The sequence below is a fragment of the Gordionus sp. m RMFG-2023 genome, chromosome 3 (assembly GCF_954871325.1).
Source record: "Gordionus sp. m RMFG-2023 chromosome 3, tfGorSpeb1-WG-v2, whole genome shotgun sequence".
Classification (NCBI taxonomy): domain Eukaryota; kingdom Metazoa; phylum Nematomorpha; class Gordioida; order Chordodea; family Parachordodidae; genus Gordionus; species Gordionus sp. m RMFG-2023.
Window position 1 is genome coordinate 23,706,818 of NC_088777.1, and position 27,488 is coordinate 23,734,305.

General features: G+C 26.9%; 1 protein-coding gene across 1 annotated transcript in view; it reads left to right on the forward strand.

Moving 5' to 3' along the window:
* LOC135926818 (uncharacterized) overlaps window positions 1-27,488 on the forward strand; it is a 74,664-nt gene that overhangs the window by 9,361 nt on the left and 37,815 nt on the right. The window contains exons 7-15 of the mRNA XM_065462748.1: window positions 3,950-4,231; window positions 6,587-6,694; window positions 7,206-7,475; window positions 11,464-11,545; window positions 12,743-12,845; window positions 12,891-12,974; window positions 13,014-13,141; window positions 13,193-13,441; window positions 27,140-27,360. Of these exons, the coding sequence (XP_065318820.1) occupies window positions 3,950-4,231; window positions 6,587-6,694; window positions 7,206-7,475; window positions 11,464-11,545; window positions 12,743-12,845; window positions 12,891-12,974; window positions 13,014-13,141; window positions 13,193-13,441; window positions 27,140-27,360 (1,527 nt within the window). The remainder of the gene's footprint in view (window positions 1-3,949; window positions 4,232-6,586; window positions 6,695-7,205; window positions 7,476-11,463; window positions 11,546-12,742; window positions 12,846-12,890; window positions 12,975-13,013; window positions 13,142-13,192; window positions 13,442-27,139; window positions 27,361-27,488) is intronic.

The following is a 27,488-nucleotide window of genomic DNA, read 5'->3' on the forward strand; positions in this document are numbered from 1 at the left end:
TATCGACGGCGTTATTTTGAATGTTACTTTACAACTAGTACAATATACGAGGAGGTTAGGGGATAGAACACCCCCTATGGAAAAATATGGTTAGGTATAGTCTTGCGTTTTCCTAATACTTTTATCGTAATATATAGACTAAAATTTTTCATTCGTTTAATCAATAAAACCTTAATTTTCTATCTTGGAAATATCTTCTTCTATTAAGATGTGTGAAAGAATCTTAAAAACTTATAAAAAATAATAATAGGTATATTTATTTTTTAAATTTTTAATTTTAATAATTTATATATAAAAAATAATTAAAAAACACACTCCCAAAAACGCTTAATTTTTATGAAATTTACGTTTGACCTTTTTTATTTCCAAGTGTGTAATAGCACAAAGAAAAGCAAAAAGATCGGATCGGTTTTTACAGATATCGGCCCGATCCGATATTTTCGGAAAACGCTAAATATCGTTGCCTATCCGATATCTAATATCTACACAGCCTTATTAAAAAATAAGTGGGTCTTATTGCATTTTAATAATTGTTGGTCGTTGTTTAGTAAATAGTATAACGTCACATATCATTAACCGTAAAATTTCCCATTTTTTTATCTATTTATTATATAAAAATGTGTTAATGCAAATTTTAAGAAAAAACTAAACATTAGAAAAAATTACATAGATCATATATTATGTCATAATCATAGTTATCTATATGTTTTTAAGCTGTTAAACTATATTCCTTCTACCTTTTTCCGCATATAAAGTTTAAAATTAATGATACCTTTAAAAATATATATCGCTATCGCATAAGCTTTTGATACTATATTTTAGAAGCCTGTAATCCGCGATCCGAGAAAAAATTTAAAAAATTTGTACGGTCGACTCGATCCGATAATTTCTTTCAAAGATCCTAGTCCGATCCGAAATTTTATTTTAGAACTAGTTACAATTGTATTACTATTCTGATTGGTGAGATGATAAGTATGAATTTTTAAAGTTCCATATGGCTTGTATAAGAGTGTTTTATCCCCGTAAAGAGATTTCTTCAACATAATCTTTATATGTGTGGTATTCAATTTTTTTAATGTTGTTTTTAGAATAAGTAAAAGTAGTCAATAGTGTGAAAATATAATTTGTCACAGCACCTTCAATGCCTTAGCGACGTTTTCCCCTTAGCTATTATGGGGAAAATGGACATATATAGGATGTTAAATTGATCAAAATTAGCCCATTTTCTGCCGACCCCTTTTAAAATTGTTAAAAAACGCTGGAAATATCCGTAAAAAAATAAGAAAGCCGATTATTTTAGCTCCCCTAGCAAATCTGGTTTCCTAGATACAGAGCTGTGAAAAATAACGATCCGCAATTGTATCGAAAAAAAATTTTGTAGCCAATTTGAGTTTTTAACTTTTAGTTTACGTTTATGGCTAGTTTTTAAGAAACTAGGGGAGTTGGGTTTCGAAATTTTTTTTGCCTTTTATTTAGATACCTTTATATGATGTGAAACCCTAGCGACGCTATCGACTCTTCCGGAATATGCATTTTTTTTACTAAAAATTGAAATTTTCACTTTTTATATTAAAATATTTTGAATTTCTATTAAATGTACCAATAAACTGAGGGGCAGTGGGAGCTAAAGCCTCCTTCCCTATCCACGAGTGCATAAAAGCTTGTTTGAAAATATTTCATAAATATAATAGCTTATTTGAGCATTATGCTCCTTCTATACCTAGTTTTTTAAAAATAATTCAGAGTTCCCGTGTATTATCACAAAGTGCATTGCATTCAGTGCACCTATTACATCTCATTAATTTTGTCTTTGTAGTTCAAGATAAAGTAAAAAATTTCACTGGAATATAACGCAAGTTGCAATTCATTCTTTTGTGATATATTATGACATTTAATTATTTAAATCATTTAAGCTACGTAATAATATCGCAATCTATCATTTAGTCCGCTACATAAAAAAGAACAAAGTCGCCCTAAAAATTTTTCTACGTTTCAGATGGAGTAGCTTCACAATATAAGAATCGCTAAAATGTAATCAATTTTTGCTACCATGAAAATAATTTTGGAATAAAAGCTGAGTAGCATTTCTGTGCCATATCTCATGGCAAATCTGCTTGTAATGGAGTCAGAGGTACAGTCAAACGTTTAGTGGCTGTTTACAACGATCTGTTTTAGGAAAATTTGCCCTATTAATATATATATTATAATTTTTTTTATTAAGGAATAAATTTCTCATATATTATGTAAGACAAATGTGAGAAAGAGCAAATAATTCTAGAAGAAGGATTCAATAAAGCGTACAATACCATGAACGCAAAAATTTTATGCTTTTGTTATCAGTCCTTCAACGCCGGACGAATATATACTTTAATAGTGATGTGACAATTAAAACTATTCATTTTTTTAAATTTGCTTAAATACCTAACGAAAGGTGAATCATTTTTATTCCTTTATTTAATGATCGGTGAAGCAGAAATTCTATCTTATGGATGTGAATCATAAATTTACTTTTATTTTGATGAGAGGTGATTCCGAAATTTTCCATTATTTATATAAAATTCCCCCAAAAAATATGAATATTTTTTTATTCTTGTTCACATTTTTATTATCTCTAATTATTATATTAGCGATATTTTTTGAACTCATGAAAACGCCATGATTTTTATGCATAATATATTATTTTACTAGTAAACTATTTTTTAAAAGAATTGAGATGGGTTGGCTGTGAGGTGTAGTGTTGTTAAAGGGCTCTTTTTGAGCCGATTTTTAAAAACGACTAACAATATTTCAACTAGAATAATATTACGCAAGCCAGATTTTGTTTGTAGAAGGAACTAAGGTTTGAACATTTACTAGCGAAATCTTGAGGCTTAGGCAATATTTTTCTGGCTAAAATATTGAGCTAGCCGTTTTTAAAAATCGGCGTTTAACAACACTAGTGAGGTGTGTGATTAGGAATGACCAGTATGTTATTTATAATAAAAAAAAAAATCATCTAATAGGGTTAGAATCCATTCGACTCATATTTATATATCCTTAAATTTTACTTAAGATTTTATATATCTACGCTTAAAAATAGTTAAATGTTTGAAAAAACTTTTCCTTTTTTATTAAATGTTATTAGTAATTAGATTTGTAACGATCAATAAATTTTTCACAGATCCGATTTATCCGATATTTGATATAAATACATAACCGATATTTAAATTGATATTATTTACCTTTGAATAAATGCCATAAAATTAATATTTTTTATTCAAAAATAACCTACAATTTTTTTTTCTCAAAAAATTAATTATCTTATTTAAAATATGGGCAATGCTGATGGCTGAATGTAGTGTTGTTAAACAACTCAAAGGAAAGGAAAGGTTAAATTTAAGTTAAAATATTATTACCCACGCCTCGATTTTGACAGTAGATGTTCAAACCTTTCTACTGTAAGAAAAATCTTCAAGCTTGGATAATTTACTTTGGCTAAAATTATGAGTTAGCCGTTTAAAAACACTAGTTTAGGGAGTCGTTATTTTAAAATGATTTTCTTGTTGCTGTTATAACAAAAAATAATTTTGTAGCTACTATATCTTTTAAAAGATTTTGATTTTTTTAAACATTATACTAATAAATTGGATTTTTTTATAAATTTGTTATTATTATTATGAAATTATGTATAAAATAAAACATACTAAATCACAATATAGTCAAAAACATGATAATATTGGATCGGTTTTTTTGAATCGTCCCGATCTGATATTATTTAAAAATGTTAATTATCGGTCCCGATTCGATATTGAATATTGGCATAGATATTCATAACCATTATATTAATAAACTAAAAATGAAATTATGAATTTTTTAGAGTCAACCCTTAAATATATTATAAAGATTTTATATATAAAATTATTTCACATTTTTAAACTAATTTATTATATTTTTTTATAAATAATCTCAGGTATTTGACTTTAATAGCATTACAAAACCTTTACGACAATTTGCTGGCAATGCATTTAATTTCACCAATTTACGACTCCGATCAAAATAAAACCATACTTTGCTTAATTAGCAAGATGATTTTTAAATGCAGCATAATTCTAAGATCCGAGTTTAAATACAATCAATTTAATGATGCGAATTTGATTGAAAGCCTTCTTGAAGGTTGCGATAAAAGCTTGAAACTCAACCATTCTATTCAAATAAAATACAAGCATATTCATTCATTGGCCCTTAGAAAAATGTAAGGTATATTTTTGTTTGTGGTATCTTTAGCTCTTAGGATATAGACGTTCGAAAAGTCAATTTTTGATTTAGGCATGCTTAGACCTGCTTACCGAGGTAACTATTATCCACTAGCACATTAAAAAAAAATCAATCATTTTGTATTTTTTTTCAAAATTTTATTTTTTTTAAAATATCAAACGCTAATAAAATTAATTAATAATAATTCAGAAATACCTGTACAAAATTTTTATAAATTCAATTTCAATTATCGCCAAAAGATACTATCTTGCCACAATGCATTTTAATGCATCTACTATCTTAAATCATAGTAGAACGTTCGACTAAAAATTTTTCCAAATAATTCTTGAAAGCAAAATTTATCACAAATATTTATATATAAAATTATTTCTAAACTTTTAACTTTGTTTCCGATATAGTTTCGAGCCTTCTCATCTTGTGTCCATACTTTCTTAGTCTGTTTGCCGAGATTTTTATTTTGATGGATACTACCTTTAATCTTAGTATATTTATATTTCTATCTTATCCTTTTTGATTACCCCAGCTATCATCCTTAAAATTCTCATCTCCATTATCTGTAAACTTCTCTCGATTGATTCTTTGCTTGGTCATGTTTCCGATCTATATAGGTAGTTGGCTGTACTATGGAGTATATCTTTCCCTTTAATTGGATTTTTTACCAACTGATAAATTTCTCCACTTCAATCATCCTTGATTTATTTTATTTCTTCTTAAATTTAACTATTGGTTTGTAAAGTAGCCCAAATATTTGCAGCTTTTAATTGCAGGTAGTTGCCATTAATTTATGTCAATGTAATCTGTTTCATATTCACTTATTACAATATATGCTGTTTTTTCCTTGTTGTCTTTAGCCTATAATTTTTTTAAATATATATTTAATTCGCATTTTTCATTTCTTCATTTGTTTCGGCAAGCATTATAATATCATGTGCAAATAATATTCCATGGGGTTGATTCCGAGTTAGTTTGGAACAATTACTGTTATGAACAGAGTAGGCTGATATACCATTGATGAACTTCCTCACTTATTGGAAAGCCTAATGATGTGTTTGTGCTGTAGATTCCGACTACCTTAGCCTGTCGGTGGCCGCGGTAACATTTCTAAGCTCTGTTAATCATTTTTATTTTTTGCATACATATTTGTTCATCCATCATCGAAGAAAATCTTAAAATTAAACAATCCACTCCGGAGTTTGAACATGGCCACATTCGTTTACTAGGCGTGCATCTTTTGCACTAAGCCACCTCGGCGACACTTTTATTAATATTGAGTAAAAAATTTGAAATGTGAGACATTAAAAAAGTGGTATTTAAATTAAAATAAACGCTATTAAGGTTCAAGAAATCCAAATAGTCGCCATTTCAGCGCCAATACTTAGTTACCTCGCCTTTTACGCTAATAACGGATTTATTTTTAAGGTAGAAGTCTAATTAAGGTTCACATCTTTCTTTTGGAAAATTTTCTATAAATAAATATTTAACCTTTTTACAAATCGCATTTGTTTTTGGTCTATGGCATACATATTTTTTTATAAAAGCCTTGATACCTTCTATATTTAAAGCAGTAAAATTTAGCAAAATTCGAGTCTTTTACAATTAAAGACTCATCGGCTAAATGAGAAACCATTCGGGGAAAAAGAAAATATAAATTAACATAAGACATAAAACATTTCATTTTTATTGATTTCAACAAATTATAAATATTCATCGTTTAGTAACCTTTTTTCAGGTTCATCAGGTAATTTCTTTTAAAATCCCAACTTCCACGGTCTTGGGCATTGCCACTGTGAATCTAGCATTTTTATGTCATTATCTACCACTTTTTAAAATTTTAATAATTTATTCGACGTTGTTATAATCTTAGATAGAATTTGAAATTAAATCAGTTTTATTTTACATTTTATTCTTTGCCTTATAATCCCGAGAAGGGAGAAAGTTTAGCCTCAACGATTCGATTAAATAAGCTAGAAACTTAGAGCTAAGTTTAATCTTTTGATTAGATATTGAAAAATCTTGGTAAAGAGTGAGTTATCTATAGGCGTTTGTCTTTTTGCCTCACCTGCTATGCTCCGCTCTCGGATGATTAATTAGTTTTAAATGTCATATCAAAAAATAATTGGAATTTTCACGATACTTTCATCTATCTGTAGAAAGCCAAAGGCCCGCAGATGCACAGGTCTAGACATGCTCAAAATCGTACTATTTTGATAAAAAACTTTAGTTTCGCATTAATTCATTACGAAACTTACCTTTTTAATTATTTTTAAAATTCTCAAATATTTTATCGAAAAGTATAATAATGTAATTTAAAATATTGATAATTTTTTTAAAGAATATTTGAAGTAATAATCAACGTTGCATCTGAATCGAAGAATGGAATGTATTTCGTCACTTATGACAAGCTCTTAGATACAATTATAGACCAGGCATTTTTTATCGCGTATACATGTTTATTTTTATGAATTAACATTTTCGATTGTTAGGCAATTTATATTAGTTGTAATATCAACAACATAATAGGTGTGAGATATAAAATTCCAAAAAAATAAGTATGCATTAGAGATCTGCAAGACAAAATTTTCAGGCCCGACTCTTTTGGAATTTAGTTTTAGCCCGGCTCGTCTAAATATTTACCCGACCCTGTCCCACCCTGCAGGGTTTGACCCAGTATTTTAAAATCTGGAAAAACTCAATAATTATAAGTATTCAGGTTTCATGATTTTCTTGTACCATAAACACAAATTGCAGGAAAAGGAAATCATATCTATCAATGAATGATCTGATCATAGTAGCAGGTCATTTAATTATTAAATATATACAAATTAAAATGTATTATTTTAACAATATTTAATATAAGTCAAGAAAATTTATAACTCATAATTAAATTTAATATATTAGTATTTCTATGTAGCAGTATTATAAAATCAATAAATATATTACTATATTTAAAGATTTTTATGTGAATACGTAAAACCTTTGTTAAAACTGGGTGGCGTTAACATCGATGACGACCATTTAATTTCTCGCAAAGAAGATTTTAATATGTCTTATCTAATTCACGGTGAAGAAAGTTCAATGGATAAATGTGATTCTACTATACATACCCAAAATTCATTTGCAAAAAATCTTTATTTTGGTGAAGTTCAATATAATGTTTTCATCCATTATTTGTTATATGATTGTTATGACTTCTCAAAAAAATTTGATATTGCTCAAAGCAAGTATGATATATTATTATAGTATTTTAAGAATTAAATTATAAACTAACCTTATCCATTTTATAAATATCATTAGCACAATTTAATTTATAATTAATGATTTGCTATATTTTAACAAATGCTATGTTTTAAATTAATAAATGCTACTTTAAAAATAAATTCTATGTTTTAGTTTAATGAAAAATGTTTTAAGGCCATCTCAAAATAAATTTTGATAACTTTTAAAATTTCCAGAGTCTTAAAAAAGTATTTTAAGAGATTCTGACCATAAATATGATTTCATATTCATATTAGTTTTATTTATTACAAATATCCTTATATTTTTATTAAACCATTTTTTACAGATATAATAACTACCCAATACTTTAACCTTTTAATTTTATCCTAAACTTGTCCAAGAAAGGTAAGAAGGTTCTTTGAAAAAGATAATTTGAATGCGACGCCGAAAATATAAAATATAATAAACCATCAAAAATTTGGGTGGGTCAAGGCTAAATTAATATTTGAAAAGGTAAATTTTTTGAATTGTTTGTTTCTAATAACCATTTCAGAGCGTCCCTAAATTTTTCGAGCCAGAACTTACAAATTTATATCAAAAATTTTGAAAAATTTACATAATGATATATTAATTTGAAATAAAGTTAATTTAAATATTATATTGAACTAAAATATGATGGCCCACAGAGTTGTTAAAGTAGCTCTACTTGGTAGCTATAGCTAATAGCGCGTTACTTTTTTCCAGTTATATTATTTTTAGCGCGCTCCTTTTTTTGAAAGTAGCTAAGGAGCGCGCTATTTAGCTACCTTTTAAAAATATAACTATAAAATAAACATTAAAATTTAAATATATTATCATAATTAATAATAATTTTTATAATTTATTATCATAATTATTAATAATTTTTATTATTTAATTTTAAAATTTATATTTTCAATTTTAAATGTATATTATTTTATTTAAAACTTGTAATTAATTTATAATTATATATTTTATAAAATGAAAAATATATATTTAGTATAATTAGTAAACGTTTACGAAAAAAAAACATAATAACAAAAGGACAATATTGAAGCATAGATCATAAAATAATGTAAAATACAAATAATTTATATTTTCAAATTTTAATTTATATTTTCAATTTGTAATTTATATTTTCCATTTGTATTATAAACCTAAATCATCTGGTGTAAATTATTTTGATATTAATGAAATGAAAGGCACCCTAGAAGAAATGTTCTTGATAACATTAATACATATTTTCCATTTCAAAAATTTGAAAATATTTTCAAATTAATGTAAAAACAAAAAGTGCCTATAAATTTAATTGTTCAAACTGTAAAAAAATATATCCTCAAATAAATCTAAGAAACACCTAAAGGTAATTGTCATTTTAAATTCTAATAGTATTTTTATTTTGTAAGAATGTTCATGCCAATTTAATAATTTTGGTATAGGGGATATTCTAAAAAAACCAATTCAATTCAAGCTAAATTTATTAATAATATTTCACATGCTAATATTTCTCAGAAACTGGCTGATAAAGTTATTGGCGATTTTATAATTGATACAGTTCAGCTAATGTCATTGGTACTATGATAATTAAAACTTATCACTGGTACAACAATTTTTTGTCGCCAGACACTAATGATTGAGATAGTAAACAAAGATGCCCTAGTTAGAACCATAAAAACTGATAATTTTTTTGAAATAAAGGATACTAATATAATAGAAAATCCCCTAGACGCGTTCTTTAAATCTGAAAATACAAATGAGTATTTTTGATAATTTTTCTTATAATAAAAATATGTCTATAAAATTAATTATTACCTTGCCCTCAAGTACTAGTGTTGAGAGATTATTTAGTAAGGCGAAACTTATACTTTCTGATCATCGCTTTAGACTTAGGGTTGATAGTATACTATTATTCAAATGCTTATAATGATATTGCCATAAATTTATATTTTTGAAACTTAATCATTCTATTCAAATAAAATACAAACATATTCATTCATTGGCCCTTAAAAAAATATAAGGTATATTTTTGTTTGTGGTATCGTTAGCTTTTAGGATATAGACGTGCTAAAAGTCAATTTTTGATTTAGACCTGCTCGACTATAGTCTTTTTACATAAATTTTTTATAAGCAAAAATAACTATATTTAAATATTTTTAAATGTTGATTTTTATATATTAAATACTATGCAAAGCAAAAACTTTATTTGATAAATAGCCATAGCGGTAGCGCGTTTCTTTTAAAAGTAGGTTTTAACAACTCTGATGGCCCAGAATGGGGTATAGATAGAAAACGAGGGCGGGGGGGGGATCGATTAATTATGGTAATTGGATGTGTGAGATACATTCAGATGATTTTCGAGAGCCATGTCAATATAGTGGTTAAAAGTTTCCACTAACCAATCTTCATATGTCCTGCTGACTATCAAGTCTTGGTGGTCTATTAATGTTGACGCTCGGATCCAGTTTATTACATCTTGTTCTATTGGTAAGTCATCATGTGATAGATTAAACCATGGGTCCATTCTCTGCTCCTGTCATATTCTCGTTGAAATCCACTTGTTGAAATCCAGGTTATATTCCTTGCCAGTTGGACATAATTCTTGAATTCTAAAGCAGCAATTATTATTTCTTTTAGAATATGTTCGTAACTGAAGGAACGTGTTGCTCCCTTTTTGATAATGTAGGCTACTTAACTGTCTGTGACAATGCTGGGAAGTTCCTTATATCTGTTTTTTGTGTCATGCTTCTGCCCACATTGCTAGCATTTCCATGTGCTAAATATGTAAGGAATTCACCTCGAGGATGGTAAGGCAATCTTCAAAGGTAATTGAGAATTTATTCCGCCATGTCTATATGATTGTTTGAGGCGCCGATATGGATTATGTCATTCTTGGATGGTCTACTGCTTTCAGGTGCACTTTTAGATAGCCGGTGTGGGGATATCGAATAGGTGCAGCATGATGTTATTAAGGCGAGAAAATTTTAGATAATTATTATATAGTTTACATATAGTTAAGGGTCCATAATCCTTCCAAGATAAAATCTTTTTCATTTTGCATGTCTTTATTGAGAGCTTATTAGTTCAGCTGGCTGTAGCATGGCTTTGTTTTCTCAGTCTATTGCGGCTGTCTGTGAAGTCACTGTAAATTTACCGGAGATTTGGGCTGTGATTGTGTTATAAACTTGTTGGTTTATTGCCAGACCCTAATGCGTCTTCTAAATTTATTAACTATTGTGTCTTCCACTAATGCATCCGCTTCTCTGTGGTATAATTATATCATCTAGATACTCATTAAAATTGGCCTTTTTAACTGATTTGACGCAGAGGTCTAAACGATATCTTGCAAGGCGTAAAACAAAAGCGGGTTCCCATTTACTGTTTTGCATCTATAGTTGCTGTTTTCCATTGTAAGGCTGAATCTTCTGCTTTTTTCGAGTGTAATAGTAAAAGTCAGATTTCTGGTAGATTTTAGTTGTTTGGGTGTCTGATAGTCACGGGGCTATCATTGGTATGATATAAAATTTTGGTAACTCGAAAGAGGTCTATTATAAAACTGTTATTTATCATAAAAATAAATCATAATATACACGATATTTTCATTTGATTTTACAATTTTCTCAAGGAGATTTTATTTACAATAAATAAACAGAATCTGTTTGAATTCATTATATTATATTAAAATTATTTGAGTAATTTAATTTACAAAAAATATAAAAAATTACTTAAATTAAATTGTAAAGCTGCATATAAAATTTTAAACAATATTATTATAAAATTAAATTTTTAATATGATTAGAAAAAAACAGCATTTTAATAATAAATATAGCATTTCAATTAAAAATTTAGAAATAAAATTTTAAATTAATTAAAATATACAGCGTATATGATTTGTTCCCTTTTTTATTTTACAATTTAAAAGAGATATATTTTTATACTGCCATCTATTATACTTTTGTTATATTTTTTTAAATGAAGCATCACCACTTTTTTGGCCAATATTATATATCAAAATGTAGACGTTAGTACTTCGAAAGCCACGAATAATTTTAATATCAAAGTAAATTTTTAAATAATTTATTATGTTTATAGATTTTAAATTAATTTTATTTTTGCTCGTTTTTAAATTATCGACGTTTCAAAAATAATACAATCAGTGTTAAAGGGAAAAGTTACAAATAACGTTACTTTACTTGTAGTAAAGCCTTGTTGCGATTCGAGGCTTAAATGTATTCGGCGACCTTTACAAACCCTCAATTTATCTAACCTTGCTCACCCTCCTTATATTTGATTTTTTTTAGCTCGCCACAACTGCACATTCTCGCTTAATATGGGCGGGATAATAATCTGCCTGTTGCTGATCTCTAATAATACTTCATAAAATGAAAGGAAAATTTCTGGTCCACTCGTTTAAATAAATAGGAAATTTAAGAATAACCCGCTATTCTTTGACAGGCAATCAGCTAGTTATGCTTATTTAAATTTTATTATTATTTAAATATAATATAATATTATAAAATTGTGAAATTTAATGTGCTTGCCGTGCACCGCGATATAAAAATCACTCATTTTGGGGGGAGGGGGTGTACGAAAATCCCGGCTGGCCGGCCGGCATACAGAACTACTTTTAAATATTTTAATTTAATTAAGATTTTATTTTCGTTTGATATGAAATAAATATCACCTTTTAAATTATAATTTTTTGCCTTCTCTGAAAACTTATAAGGTCACAGAAGTGAGAAAGGCATAAAGAAATAAATAAAGAAAACAGAAAAATTAAGAATTTTTTAAAACTTTGTCCAAAATATCACAAAATTAATTCGTAAATTTTCAAAACTAATGAATATAAATAAATAAGCATTTTAAATATAAAAATGAAAACATGTCCAAAACTTAATTCTAGAAAATTTAAGAATTTAACAAACGATTTCATTAAAATTTGCGATTTTTTTTAAAATGGTTTTGGGCACAGCCTAATGAAAAAATTTATAGAAATAATTTTATTTTAAAAGAAATAGAAAATAATAATTTTTTTTGTAAATATATTTTTAAATTTTAATATGATTTTTAGGACTTGAATTTTTCTCAAAATTAATGTCAAAGAATAATACCTTAAATTTTTTTTTTAAAAAAGCATCCAAACCCACCCTTAAATTAATTAAATTATACTGCAGTTCTCTGGCATAGGCTCTTGTTTTTGACCTTTAAATGAATTTGATTTGTATTTAAACAATAATTTTCGGAAAAACTATTTAAGGAAATTTCTTTATGTTATTCAAAATATTCGGCAATTTATTCATTTTATGAACTGACAAGTACGCAATGTGACGAGAGGAATGTATCTTTAAAACTGTTTGAAGGTTTGTTAAATTATTATATTTATATTACAATTTTGTATTTAAAAGATATATCATGCAATTTATTTAAATTTATTGAAACTAACCAAAATTTTTATGAGATGAATGAAAATTTTGAAGACGATCTACCCGGTATAATAGTATATATTCTCTAAGCATATTATTTCCCAGTTGGTACAGAACATTGGTCTAATACATATTATCGATGTTTAGCTCTTATTAATTTTTTCAATTTTTTGGAAAAATTAGTTTTGGGTGTCATAAATGATATAAATATGTACACTAACATGCCAATTAATGTAAGCTATGAGTTTTTATAATTTAATATATATACAAATTTATTTTTTCAGCCACCACAGTCTGTGATCCAATTTTATAAATCGAATGAATCCCTTTACGATTCATGGTTTATAAAGATTAAATTTATAATAATAAAATTTTGTAATTTGATGGGACTTAATCATTTATGCATGCAGCAATCTTTAGAATATTTAACGCAAATTTTCCAACCTCGCCCAGAGTTTTGGAATTTAGAAGCTTTATCCCCAAAAACTATAACCACTTTAATCAACAAACTTAAGCCTAATCATAGTCTAAAAGTATGTATAAATATATATATATATATATAGTTTGACAATGAGCATTGGGAGAACTCTTATGTTTATAAAAGAATTTAGTTTTTTGAATTTGAACACGACATCTGAAAAATGTTTTATTACCAATAGTATACAGAAATATAATGCAAAAGCCTTGCACGGGCTCGAGTAGTTATAACTAAGAAAGGATAAAATTATTGATTTTAGATCAAGCATTAAATTTTTTAAAAATTTAGTTTGATTTTAGATCAAGCATTAAATTTTTTAAAAATTTAGTTTGATTTAGTGTAAATTCAAGGAAGATTTTTTAAAATTTTTCCTCCTGAAAATATTGATCAGACAGATCAAAATATAAAAAATAATTGAAAGTGCTATCGGAAGATTTTAAACCAAATTATGATCAAAATTCAAAAGTTTTTGATCTTCTGATACTTAAAATCTATAGGTATATATTTATACCCCGATCTAAATTGGGCTACCACTTTCCATAAAAATTGTCAATGCTATAAAATCGATTTTTTTTTATTATTATATTTTTATTATCGACCATATATTTTATGGTCATCTTTAATATTTTGTATAGTTAAGTATTTTTTTGAAGCTATAATTATGAGTTCAAGAGATATGAGGGTTCAAAGTTTAAAAATGACCTCTTTAATATATATGCATAACGAATTTAAATAACATTTAAGAATTTAAATGGTAGATGAGATATTCCCATGGAGTTCTTTATTTAAAAAATAATCTTAGTGTTTTTCTTTTTACGGAAAAGTTAATGTGAATTTTTTTTAATACGGGGTTTAAAAATGTTTCGCCGAAATATGTTCATGAAAGTTTTAAATGCAAATTTAAATTTTAACATAAAAATAACGTTGATTTTTTTTATGAATGCGTTCGCGAACGAAGTCCGTTTTTTTGAAAAAAATGGTGAACGGCGTTCCTTTTATTTTTGACGAACTTTGAAGGTGAACGCGTTCCTTTTTTTATGACGAACGCGTTCGAATTTGATTTTCTTTCAATTTTAAAAACACCTTTTATTTTTATTTATTTTAAAAATTTAATATTAAAACAAATTTTAAAAAAAAGTCTTATATTTTATAATCAACTGTTTTACACTTTTTACATTTCAATTTTTTCACCATTATTATAGTTAATTAATTTGAATATTATTGTTTATATTTTAATTTAATAGATTAGCATAAGCATTGATATTATTATTTCATCATCATTATCTGATTCTGAAAATTCAAAATCAAATGAATTAACATTACTATGACCCAAATATGATATATATTTTACAGTAACATCATATATTGATGGAACTATAAGTATTATATCAGTTTCAAAATTTTTAAGTTCCAATTTAAAACGAAATTTGATTGTAATATAAATTATTTTATTTTATATAATATAACTAAGAAATCATAAATTTGATGAAAAAATGCATTTAGGTTATTTGACCCCAACAATAACGATAATTATTTTAAAATTAGAAAAAATTAGTGTCCTTAATTATGGTCAACTATTTATAGACGCATTATTAAATGGGATTTATAAAAAGTATTAAACCTATCACTATCAAATTAATTACATATATTTTATTTTTTAAAGATTTGAACATATATACGAAGATCAATATGTTCTTTCTGCAATTATATATCCAATATTCAAGCTTCAAGGGCCATGGATAAAACTTCCACAGAACTAACCTATAAAAATAAACTTATAGTGTTATTGAAAAAATGCATTGAAAACCCTAGAAATGATAATGCAAGAACTGTTAATTTTGAGATATCCTTTTTTTTGACGAGTATGTAAAGGATGATTGGAGGAAGATAACTTATCTCAATTTTTTGAAGCAAAAGACAACAAATGTTTTTAATAAATTCCTCACGTTAAAAGAATTGTTTATTAAGTACAATATTGCAATCCCCTCATTTCCCCTCTAGAGCGCGTTTTTAGTATAGCTAATGCCGTATTAACTGCCAAGTGTTCCTGCCTATCAGATAAAAATTTTGAAAAACAATTGTTATTAAATTTTTTATAAATTTGCCATATAAATAACGTTGAGAAATTATTATTTAAACCAGCAGCAAATATGTAGATTGATTTTGTTTATTCCATAAATTTTTGCACTTTTTAATGTATTTTAAAAGATAAATTTTTCGAATTATTTTTCAGCATCAACATTTGCCACTATACGAAGATTGTGGCAAGCACAAGAAGGATGTTCGGGCAGATAAATAAAGTTTTCTTGATTTTCAAATACATCATTTAATGATAATGGTACAAATTCATCTTCCTCATCTTCAGATAATTTCTCAAATAATCTATAATTTTTTTTAAAAATAAATATAAAAATTAAATATAGACTACTTATTTATATAAAGGCTTTTGAAAATTTCTTGCATCATCGGTGACAAATAAGGTTACCTTATGTATTTTAAATTTCTTGAGAAGGTTTGAATTTGTTTCTGCTAAATGATTAATAGAATGTTTGCTAGTTAGCCGTTGACAAGCTAAAGATACCGATTTTCTTTCTAAAGTGACTTCATCCAACTAGTGGGCAATCATGCCTAAAAAGGAACTAATAATATTTTTAACAAATTATAGACTCAAAGTATTATGTAAAAAATACCGATGGTATGATGACCATGAATCTGCCGTGATACAAAGAATTGCAGCATGATGTTGTAATCTTTAGATATTTTTGATACAAGGGTTGGGCGTGACATAACCATTTTAATTGGTTGTAAAGTGGTTATCATATTTAAAAAGGCAGGTTTTTTGACTATATTAAATGGCTGCAGTTATTCTAGTACAAAATTTAAAATTGCATCATCTACCTGTGATTGATCACATTTGATCAATTTTTTTTTCATATTAAAAAGAGTTTATTGTTTAAATTTATCAGCTTTTAATTTTTATTATTATCACTATAATTTAAATATTCATTTATTTCTTGTAGCATACCATCGTGAGAACTCTGTAAAATTAAAGGTAGTTTTTGATAAATTATGCTACAAATGTTAATATTTTATTAAAGGGGTAACAGCAAAGCAATGACATAAAATAATTTATCTAAAATTAAAATTTATTAAATAACAAACATTTTAATATATTACCATAATTTTTATTCATTCCATTAAAATATTATATTTAAATTTTTTAAATAAAATCTTAATCTGTTGTCTTGTTTACAATAGTAATTATTATTATTCAATAATATTTTTGTATTTAAAGAGAAGTTGTTTGGAGAATAGAATAATATTTCTTAAAATATTAAAAATAAAATTTGGTATTTATTCTATCTTCAGTTTTAGAATAATAATTAAAAATGATTTTTTAAGAAATATGTCATAGTATTTCATATAAGTAAATGTTGAGGAACTATTAAATATACACATCCTTAAATTAAAAAAATATCAGGAAAGCATATCTAATAATCAAGATACAGAAAAAAGTGGAGGTAGAATAATATAATTCTCAGGCGGCGATTTGTTAACAGAAAAAAAAAATTCCATTAAAGGTAAAAGCAATATTTGAAACAAATGTTGAAAATGGACAAAAAAAATGTAAATAGATGCAGAGAATGATAATTTATTAAATGTAGACGTAGAACTTTATATTTAGCTCTTTAGTCAGAACCTCTAGAAGAAGAATGTTTCCAATGGATAGAAATTAAAAATGTTCCCAAGTAGTCAAAAATAAAATCAGATAGTTGAATATGCAAAATCTGCTCTTTACCAAAAATGGATCTTATTTCTCTTATATTCCAAACCTTAAAAAATTAACTGCTATTGTAGCAAGCTTTATTTTGTTGAAAGAATCTTATTATTTGAGAGTTATATGAATTTGATCTAATAAAGAAATAATTGGAATTATTCATTATTTTAACAAATTTTTCACATCCAGATATAATAGTTTTCATCCTTGAGAATTTCATATAAAACCTACATTTATCTCAAAAAATCATTTGAATGCTTTTATAAGACCTTCATAAATACTCTTTTAAACAAAGACCTCCTATCATAGATTTGAATCAAATATGGGGCCAATCTGATTGCATCATAATAGATCTGTGGTGGTATCCACCTAATTGCAATTGACTAAAAGATTAGCAAAAATAATTGCCATGGGTCAAAATCTAGGGTCTTAACTTATTAGGTATACATAGCAATTAGGATTCAGTGTTATGGAAGAAGTCAAAATAGCTTGCCATTCATATACCAGAATCCTCTTCCTAACGTGAATATTATCAGGTATACTTTAAAAATGCTTTTAATATCAAATTTTGAAAACATTTAATTACTCTTAAATTCATAGAGACATATTGTGACATTAAAATTCTCCTTTATACAGCCCATCCTCTCAACCAGTGTTGTTAAACGCTACTTTTAAAAGTAGCGTGCTACCGCTATCGTTTTCAAATGAGTAGCGCGCTATTAGCTACTTTTTATGCTATTTGGATTTTTTTTAAAATATTTTTTACGTAACTTTATTTCCACAAATAAAATATTGGTATAAAAACATGACTATAATTTGTTACATATATATAAATATATAATTTATTTATTATTGAACTTTAATAATAATAACAGTTCAGTACTATCATCCCCAAATCTAGAGCGATGATCAGAAAGTATAAGCTTTGCCATACTAAATAATCGTTCAGCACTAGCACTTGAGCGCAACGCAGTATTAAATTTAATAAACACTTTTTATATGAAAAAAATCATAAAAATATTTAAATGAGTATTTTTAGATTTAAAAAAAGCATCTAGAGATTCAATAATATTATTATTATTTATTTCAAAAAAATCGTCTATGGAAGGCCGCGGTTTCGATCTTGCTATAGTATTAGTATCGTGGTTAGGCATGACATTTTTTAGCGTTACCATCAGCCTATCAAGTTTCCCTTTAGATTCAGTCAAATTAATGTATGGCCAATTTAATTTGAAACTAGGATGAACGATAGCAGCTATTACATTTTCATCATCATACAGATCTGAAAATCTAATTTATATAAAGTATTAATTATAAAATAAGAAGAATACCTTTTTAATTTTCAAAATTTAAATTTATCTAAGATTTAGATTCATTTATAAAAAAATATTAAAATAGCATTAAATTATGGTAAATAAAGATTTTAAAAATATAATTATTATACACAAGGTAATTAATAATATATTAATTTTGAATTTTATATTAATACTATATATTAATATTATAGAAAGGATAATCTATATTTTTCTCATTTTCCAAAGAAATTTCGCTATTTTCAACAATCTCACACATTTTTAATTACTAGATTTATAATGTTAACTACATTTATAATGTATATTTTTAAATATAAATTTCAAAATTAAATTAAATAAAAGGATTATAATTTTAGATTTAATAAAAAATATTTTTTAATATTTTTTATATGTATTTATTATGTAAAATTGAAAGTAGCGAAGTAGCGCGCTACTTCGTTACTTTCTAAATTAGTAACGAGCTACGGCTATTGCTATTTTCTAAAAAAATAGTCAGCTAAAGCTACCGCTACTGAAAAAAGTAGCGCACTATTTTAACAACACTGATCTATTATAATAATCCTCAAAAAACGTCAATCAAATTTAGCCAATAGAGTTCTTTTAAAAAATATTTGTCAAATAAAAATGATTATAGCGTATTCGGTCCAATGGTAATCATCAACTCAAACATTCATGTTTATCTACCATCTCTAAAACATTTTACCATCTTCATAAGATTAAATTTTTTATATTCTTTTAGTCATATTATTATTTTAAAATAATCAATTCATACTACGAAAATCAACTTTTATAAACTAGATGACAGGCTAGATATTCATTTTTCATAACTATAAAATCTAACAAATTTTATTTAGATAAATTATCCATAAAAATAAATCTATCAAAATCAAATCAAGAAATTTAGATTAGCCACTTACATTTTGTATGTTATATATTTTAAAAAGGTTATATAAGTAAATATTTGCCTTTCTATCATTCTCAGTTTAGTTACACCCTTGGAGTTGTTAAATTAAAAACATCATACTTTCTAGGTCTGTTATTTTGCACTAATTGTTATCATTGGAAACAGTTTGGATTTATTAAGAATGAGTTTTTTAAAATTGGCTTCAAAGAAATTTCAATTATTTTTTGATGAGATCATGAATTCCAAGGTAGAGAGTAGTGTTGTTTAGCGCGCTACTTTTTTCAGTAGCGGTAGCTTTAGCTTGCTACTTTTTTTAGAAAATAGCGATAGCGGTAGCTCGCTACTAATTTAGAAAGTATCTAAGTAGCGCGCTATTCGCTACTTTCAATTTTACATATAAACACATCTAAAAATTATTAAAATATAGTTTTTATTAAATCAAAAATTATAATCCTTTTATTTTATTTAATTTTGAAATTTAAATTTATATTTAAAAATATACATTATAAATCTAGTTAGCATTATAAATCTAGTTATTAAAAATGTGTGAGATTGTTGAAGATAGTGAAATTTCTTTGGAAAATGAGAAAAATATAGATTATCCTTTCCCAAAATTCAAAAAATACTTTAATGTTGAAGAAAGAAATACTACTGAATATCGGTTTCGATGCAAGAAAATTATGAAACCACTGGTAGAGTCTATGCTAAAAGGCATTAAGAAAAGGTCAAAACTTTATTTTTATTTTCTATTATACAATTATATAAAATGAATGATTTATTGCTTGATTAGCTATAATTTAAATTGGCTTAATTTACAACTCAGTCTATAATATTAATATATAATATTCATACAAAATTCAAAATTAATATATTATTAATTACCTTGTGTATAATAATTATATTTTTAAAATCTTTATTTAGCATAATTTAATGCTATTTTAATATTTTTTTATAAATGAATCTAAATATCAGATAAATTTAAATTTTGAAAATTAAATAGGTATTTTTCTTATTTTATAATTAACAATCGCTTTATATAAATTAGATTTCCAGATCTGTATGATGATGATAATGTAATAGCTGCTATCGTTCATCCTAGTTTCAAGTTAAATTGGCTATACATTAATTTGACTTAATCTAAATGGCAACTTGATAGGCTGATGGTAACATTAAAAAATGCTATGCCTAACCAAGATACTAATACTATAGCAAGATCGAAACCGCGGCCTTCCATAGACGATTTTTTAAAATAAATAATAATAATATTATTGAACCTCTAGATTATTTTTTTAAATCTAAAAATACTCATTTAAATAACTTTGATGATTTTTTTCATATAAAAAGTGTGTTTATTAAATTAAATACTGTGTTGCCCTCAAGTGCTAGTGCTGAACGATTATTTAGTATGGCAAAGCTTATACTTTCTGATCTTCGCTTTAGACTTGGGGATGACAGTACAAAATGTTATTATTATTAAAGTGCAATATTAAATAAATTATATATATATATATATGTGTAACAAATTATAGTCATGTTTATACTAATATTTTATTTGTGGAAATAAAGTTATGTAAAAAATATTTTTTAAAAAAATCAAAATAGCGTAAAAAGTAGCTTTAGCTACATAGCGCGCTACTCATTTGAAAGCGATAGCGCGCTACTTTTAAAAATAGGGTTTAACAACACTGTATAAAACGCTACAAATAAAGATAAAATTGAAATTTAATATTAAAAAATTATTATATAAAACGCTATTATTTAAAACGCAATATTTATAATATATATATTTTTTTTTTTCAAATTCATAATTTTATTTTTTTCAAGTTTGTATAATAATATTTAATACATTGAACGTTAAAAGTAAAATATATATACGTAATTTAAAAAATATATATATTAAAAATATCATGTAAACTATTTATATCAAATCTATATAAAAAACTGTATAATAAAAAAAATTAAATAATTAGAATAGTAAATTGTATGTTGGGTGGGAGGAGGTCAAGAAAGAGAGCCATGGATGGCAATGCAGTTAGATCTGCATATATCAATAGATATGCGCTGTCTGAGATAGAAGCCTTCCTGAGGATCACCAGTGATGGCGCGGATTTTTTTACCGAGGGTTTTGAAGAAGGTTAGGGCATGATTGCCAAAAGACCCGGTTGTTTCGGATACGATTGGTATGAGATTGCAATTTGTTAGGGAAGTGTATTTATTAATTTTCGAGTTTTCAGCTCGCATGAATGAGTTCTTATTAAAGGAGGGAGCAAATCGGTCGATGCAGGTATAGTCCCATGCTAATGGAATTCCATTACTCCATGGTATTAATGTCAGCCCATCTGGACGTATATTATTCTCGGTTGAGAGGCCACAGGGTTCGAGGGTTGCTGGAATTTGAGCTGAGCGTAGAGCACGGAGAATGGTGCCGTTAACTGCACTGTGTCGAGAATGTCTCGACAATGAAGAGGATGGTGTCCAAAACAATCAACGGGTTGGGAACATAATGTACATGTGGAGTTGGCCAGTATATTACAACCAAGACGGAGACCTATTGCTATGCGTAATTCTTCGTTTGTTAAGAGAAGTCCTAAGTTTGAGCTGGGCAAAGCTTCTAACCATTCATAGCCCGATAAGGAAGGCAAAAGTTGTGGAACTTGCAGTTGTGGGAGAGAGAGATGATCTACTGTTAAGGATTCATCAACTGTAATGGGAGATAATATGTGTGAAAGGATTGATGGGGACCCCTTAGAAGCAGCACTCTATATTTAATATTCAACGGAGTGGCGTATTAAGGGAAGATCCCAGTCATGTTGCTTTCGTGATGTGGGGATTGGAGCGGAGAAGGAATTCTCTTTCCAGATTGCTAGGGCGTGGAGAAAGTGGGGGTCTGTGCGATTATTGTTAAGTGATAGCATAATTAAGCGGGAGCTTGATTCTGAGGCTAAAAAAGCAGCAAGGCTGAGTGACACGGGTGATCTTAAGCCAAGACCCCCAAATTTCGAGGGTAAGGAGGCCTGCATCCAAGAATTAGGGCTGAATTTTATATTAAGGACGCCTTCTAAAGAGTCTTTGATTGTTGATTCAATTTGGGTGAGAATTTCCGGGTATAGGAAAAGTGGGGCAGAGCGGAAGGCATATTGGATTTTTGGGATAAAGAAAAAGTTCTTGAGAAGGAAGAAAGCTTGATGGGAGGGAAGGACTTGAAGGATTTTATGTAAAAGGTAGAAATTACGGAGAAATTTTGTTTTGAAATGTTCGATTGCTTTATTGCCGCCTATTGGAGATCCAAGATGTGTGAACCCGGATAAATTAATGGGTGTGAAGTTATGAGGAACGATGAAGGTTTCATCTGGTGAATAAAATTCGCATTTGTTGTTATTGAGAGACAACCCTGTAATATTGGGTAGATTATTTATTATAGGCGTTATTTTTAGGAGTTCATCATATGGACCAGCAAGGGTTCCATCATCCAAATACCAAACATTGAGGGTCAAATTTGTCTCACGATTTATTGATTCAATGATCGGCGGATACCTAAGCAAAAAAGGGCGGGTCCAAGGGGATCACCCTGTTGAATGCCTTGCCTTGATTCAATTATTGTATTGTTGAATTTAAGGTAGGATGAATTGTTATAAGAGGCAAAAAGATATGGAGAATATTCTGGAAAAGCGTCACAGAAAATAGGGAGAAAGTGTTCTCGTTTTAAAGAGTTAAAGGCGTTTTTAAAATCCACTTTTAGTATGCAGTTTTTAGTGGAGTGAAGTTGGATACGTGTGGCGTGGGAGGCTGCCTCACAACCGGAAGGTATGTTGAAGCCAAGCTGATGGGGAATTAATCGCTCAGTGAGCTTGCTTTTAATGCGGGTACAAATAATTTTAGATATAATTCGGCGGAAAATAGAGCCAACAGCGATTGGGCGTATGCCGCTATTTTTTTGTTTAAGGCTATTAAGCGTGCACCGTGAATAAGAGGTTGTACTGTAGAAGGTATGTTGTCGTTTAAAATATGATTAAGTAGAGTTGTTATGTTGTTTATAAGTTCAATGCTGGTGGTTGTTGATTTGGTAAGGTCCTGAAGGTATATAGCTCTAAAACCGTCAAGTCCTCCTGAGGAGTCTTTTCTGAAAGAGACTATTGCCTTAGTAACTTCTATGACAGTTAAAGGAGAAGTAGGAATGGATAGAGGTGGTGGTGGTAATTTATTAAAATCTTGGGGATGTATAGATTGTAATAAGAGTATTGTGTCCAAATTGTCAGGGGATATGGTGTCTTCGGACACTGCTAAATTTAAAGCTGCTTTAATATTACATGCGTTAATTTTACGGCTGATAAGTTTAGCCTTTAAATTTGGGGTGTTATGATTATAGTTAGGTCTTGAAGAGCAAAAGGCATTGCTGTTAGAGATTGGGTTGTTTAATTGATACTTAATTTGTTTTGTTAAGTTCATTTTTGTTGATGGAGCCTTCAAGTGGGTAAAACAAAAGTCAAAGAGTTTTTTCCAGTTGTCAGTATTGGTGATATTATTATTTAATATATTATTTTAAAAAAAAATAAAACGCGACCAATTATTCCAAATATTCAATATTTGATAATTTATTCTGCTTCAATTATTCCTAATCAAATTCGTTATTCATTAAATTAATTCTATTACTCGACGATTCTTATTTTATTACGACGTTATTCAATAATACCTACATTCTAAAATCATTCAATATCTTCGCATATATATTTAATAACAAACAATGATAATAATTAACAGAAGGATGACATAGTCAAATCATATGAACAACTAAACCGTTTTTCAAAGATTTGGAGAGAGTGACACAAGATAAGAAAGTTTACGAACAAAAACCAACTAATACTAGATATGACAATACACAGATGATGCCATGAGCAACAAACTTTATGATAATAATTACAATCATCAGTTTAGACAACCATCGTAGATTAGACCATATTATGGCAACCAAAGATTTAACAACCAAAATAACTATCATTTTTCAAGACGAAACTATGACAGACTGCACGATAAGATTCACATGCAAGAAAAACCTGAATGGAGATCATTTTTTTTATAAATTGTGAAAATTGATTTTTTTATATAAATTATTATATTAATATGTAAATTGATTTTTTGTTTGTAACATGCTATATAAGCATTATATTTTTAGTTTTAAAAGAGTTGTTGATAAAAATAAATAAAATTAAATTAAACTCGTAACTTTGAATATTCTTAGAAAACTTTAATAAAAGTTAATTATTTCTACAATATAAAATTTATACTTCAAATTAGTTTCAACAATTAAAATATAAAATCCTTGATTAAAATAATAGTGATTTGATTATAATTTCAAAAAATGACATTATATATAATCTCCATAATCAAAACACGATCGTTTTCGTATATCCCTAATGTATTTAAAATTTACGGAGACTATATAATGTAATGTTAATTTTTTGCTATCTATGAGAGTCGAACACAAACCTCCCTTTCAAAGGCGTATGCTTTACGCATGCACCTACTTGAATATAATTAAATTTAAAATATTAATTATATATATATATATTAATTAATAGCTGATATTTTTAAAATTTTGCCATTTATTACCATAACTAGCTGACGGTGTTGAAGGGTAATTATTTAGTTTGTGTGTTTGGTACTAAATATATTTTATTAATAAATTTTATAAAAATATTAAAATTTAGGAGAAAAAGAGGTAAAATTGTTGCAATACAGTGAGCATTAAGAGTATTAGAAATATCAAAATTTAAATTTGTGATGGTAATCATATCGGATAAAATTTAAAATAGAGATGCTCAAAGATTTTTGAATTTGAAATATGGGTTAGACATTGGCCTGAAAATTTTTTTTTGCAGACATAGATAGACCTGATCAAAAAACCAAGGCTCATGCAACTTTCATATTCTGATTTTATTTTTAAATGAATTATGACTTAAATATATATATATTTTTTTAAAATAATAAATTCATTTTATTATATTAGGAATATCATAGATATATATAAAACTATATCACAATTTTAAAATAATACTTTGAACGTTAAAAGTAAAACATATATACGTAATTTAAAAATATATATTAAAAATATCATTTAAACTATTTGTAAATTAAAAAAACTGTATAATAAAAAATAATAATTAGTATAGTAAATTGTATGTTGGGTGGGATCAAGAAAGAGAGCCGTGGATGGCAATGCAGTTAGATCTGCATATATCAATAGATATGCGCTGTCTGAGATAGATTTCATTTCTTAACTACCAAAACTATTAAGGTCTTTGGCGGGCTTGAGAAAATTTTCTCAACATGATTATGAGCATGAACCTGTTGGGAGTTTTTTTTTGTATTATATATTAGGCATAATATTTATATGGGTCTTAGGTAAAAGCTAATTTAAATATATTTTTACTCAAAAAATAGTATTCACTATTAGTCCTAATGAGTTAGACTTGGTCTGATGTAGGATTGAGCGAGATTAAAAAGAATAAAAAATGAATATGGTTTTTAGAGATTTACTTCTCTCCAGGCTTGATAAAAATTTTTTAAAATTATTATGGGTGGGGCTGGGCTTGGTAAATATTTTTATGAATTATATTGGACTGGGTTTGGGGAAATTTTTTTAAAATTATTATCAGCATGGACGCTTGGGAATTCTATTATCCACTATGGATCAGACATTGACCTAAAACAAATTTTTTTTCAGCCCTGGGGACCTGGCCTGAAGGGGAGAGGGGGTTAAAAAGAATAAAAAGATATTATTTTCAAATAAACAACTATCATAAAAGTAGAGAGAAAAACTAACTAATTATCCTCAACCCCGTCATTCTTGACAGGGTTTTAGCTAGTTTAAAATAAATTCTAAATATGAACCATTTTCTATCTATATATATAATATATAAAATTTAATGATTTTTACTTAGAACAATCTAAAATAAATTGTTAACTGGCTAGTTAGTTATTTTGTATAAAATAAAATAATAAATATTACAATCAAATGTCGTTTTAAATTGGAACCTGAAGATTTTGAAACTGATATAATACATTTTGGGTGTATTTTACATTTAATAAGTATTGAATTAGTTCCTTCAATATAGGATGTTGCTGTAAAATATTTATCTTATTTGTGCTATTAATTCATCTGATTTTGAATTTTCAGAATCAGATGATGATGATGAAATAATAATATCCATACTTATGCTAATCTATTAAATTAAAATGTAAACAATTTATTATAATAATAGCGCATTAAAAAAATATTGAAATGTGAAAAGGGAAAAACAGCTGATTAAAAAATAGAAACATTTTTTCTTAAAAAATTCAGATTAATATTAAATTTTTTAAATAAATAAAAATAAAAAGTGTTAAAATTGAACGAACGTTAAATTGGAAGGCGTTCTTCAAAAAAGGAACACGTTTAAAGATCTTCAAAAAAGAAAGAACTTCGTTCATGAACGCGTGCACAATACAAATAAATGATATAAAAACTCATAAAAGATTTTTCATACAAAAAAATCTTCTGAATTTTGATCAAATGAAAACTTCAAAAAGATTTTGTTCTTTATTTTAAAGAATTCTATTATAAAATGATCATTTAATTATTAAAAACATTTTAAATTAATCTGGATTTTCCGATATAATAACTTTATAAAAATTTTTGGATATTAACTATTTATATATAATTATTAATATTACTACCTATTATCACAATCTTAATATTTTATTTTATTAAATCAATATTAGAATTTCACTTACGAATATGTATTAGAAGTAATTCTTTATTTGATAAGTTCATTATCAGCCATGGGTGAAAATGAGACGATAAATTGTTTATACTTATTTATCCTGACAAATTTTGCTCAAACATGTTCAAGTTTTCAAAACGACACATTTCCTTTTGATATTAAAAGATTTGAAAATATATCAAATATTCAATATATTAGTAATTTAAGAGCTCAACACAGGTTACAATTTATATTTAGTTTATTAAATATCAGGAATGGGGAAATTACTCAATATACTTATTTTTTTATAAACTATTGTCCCAGCCCTCTCATAATAGGGGAACGGATTGAGGCGGAATTTAGCAGAC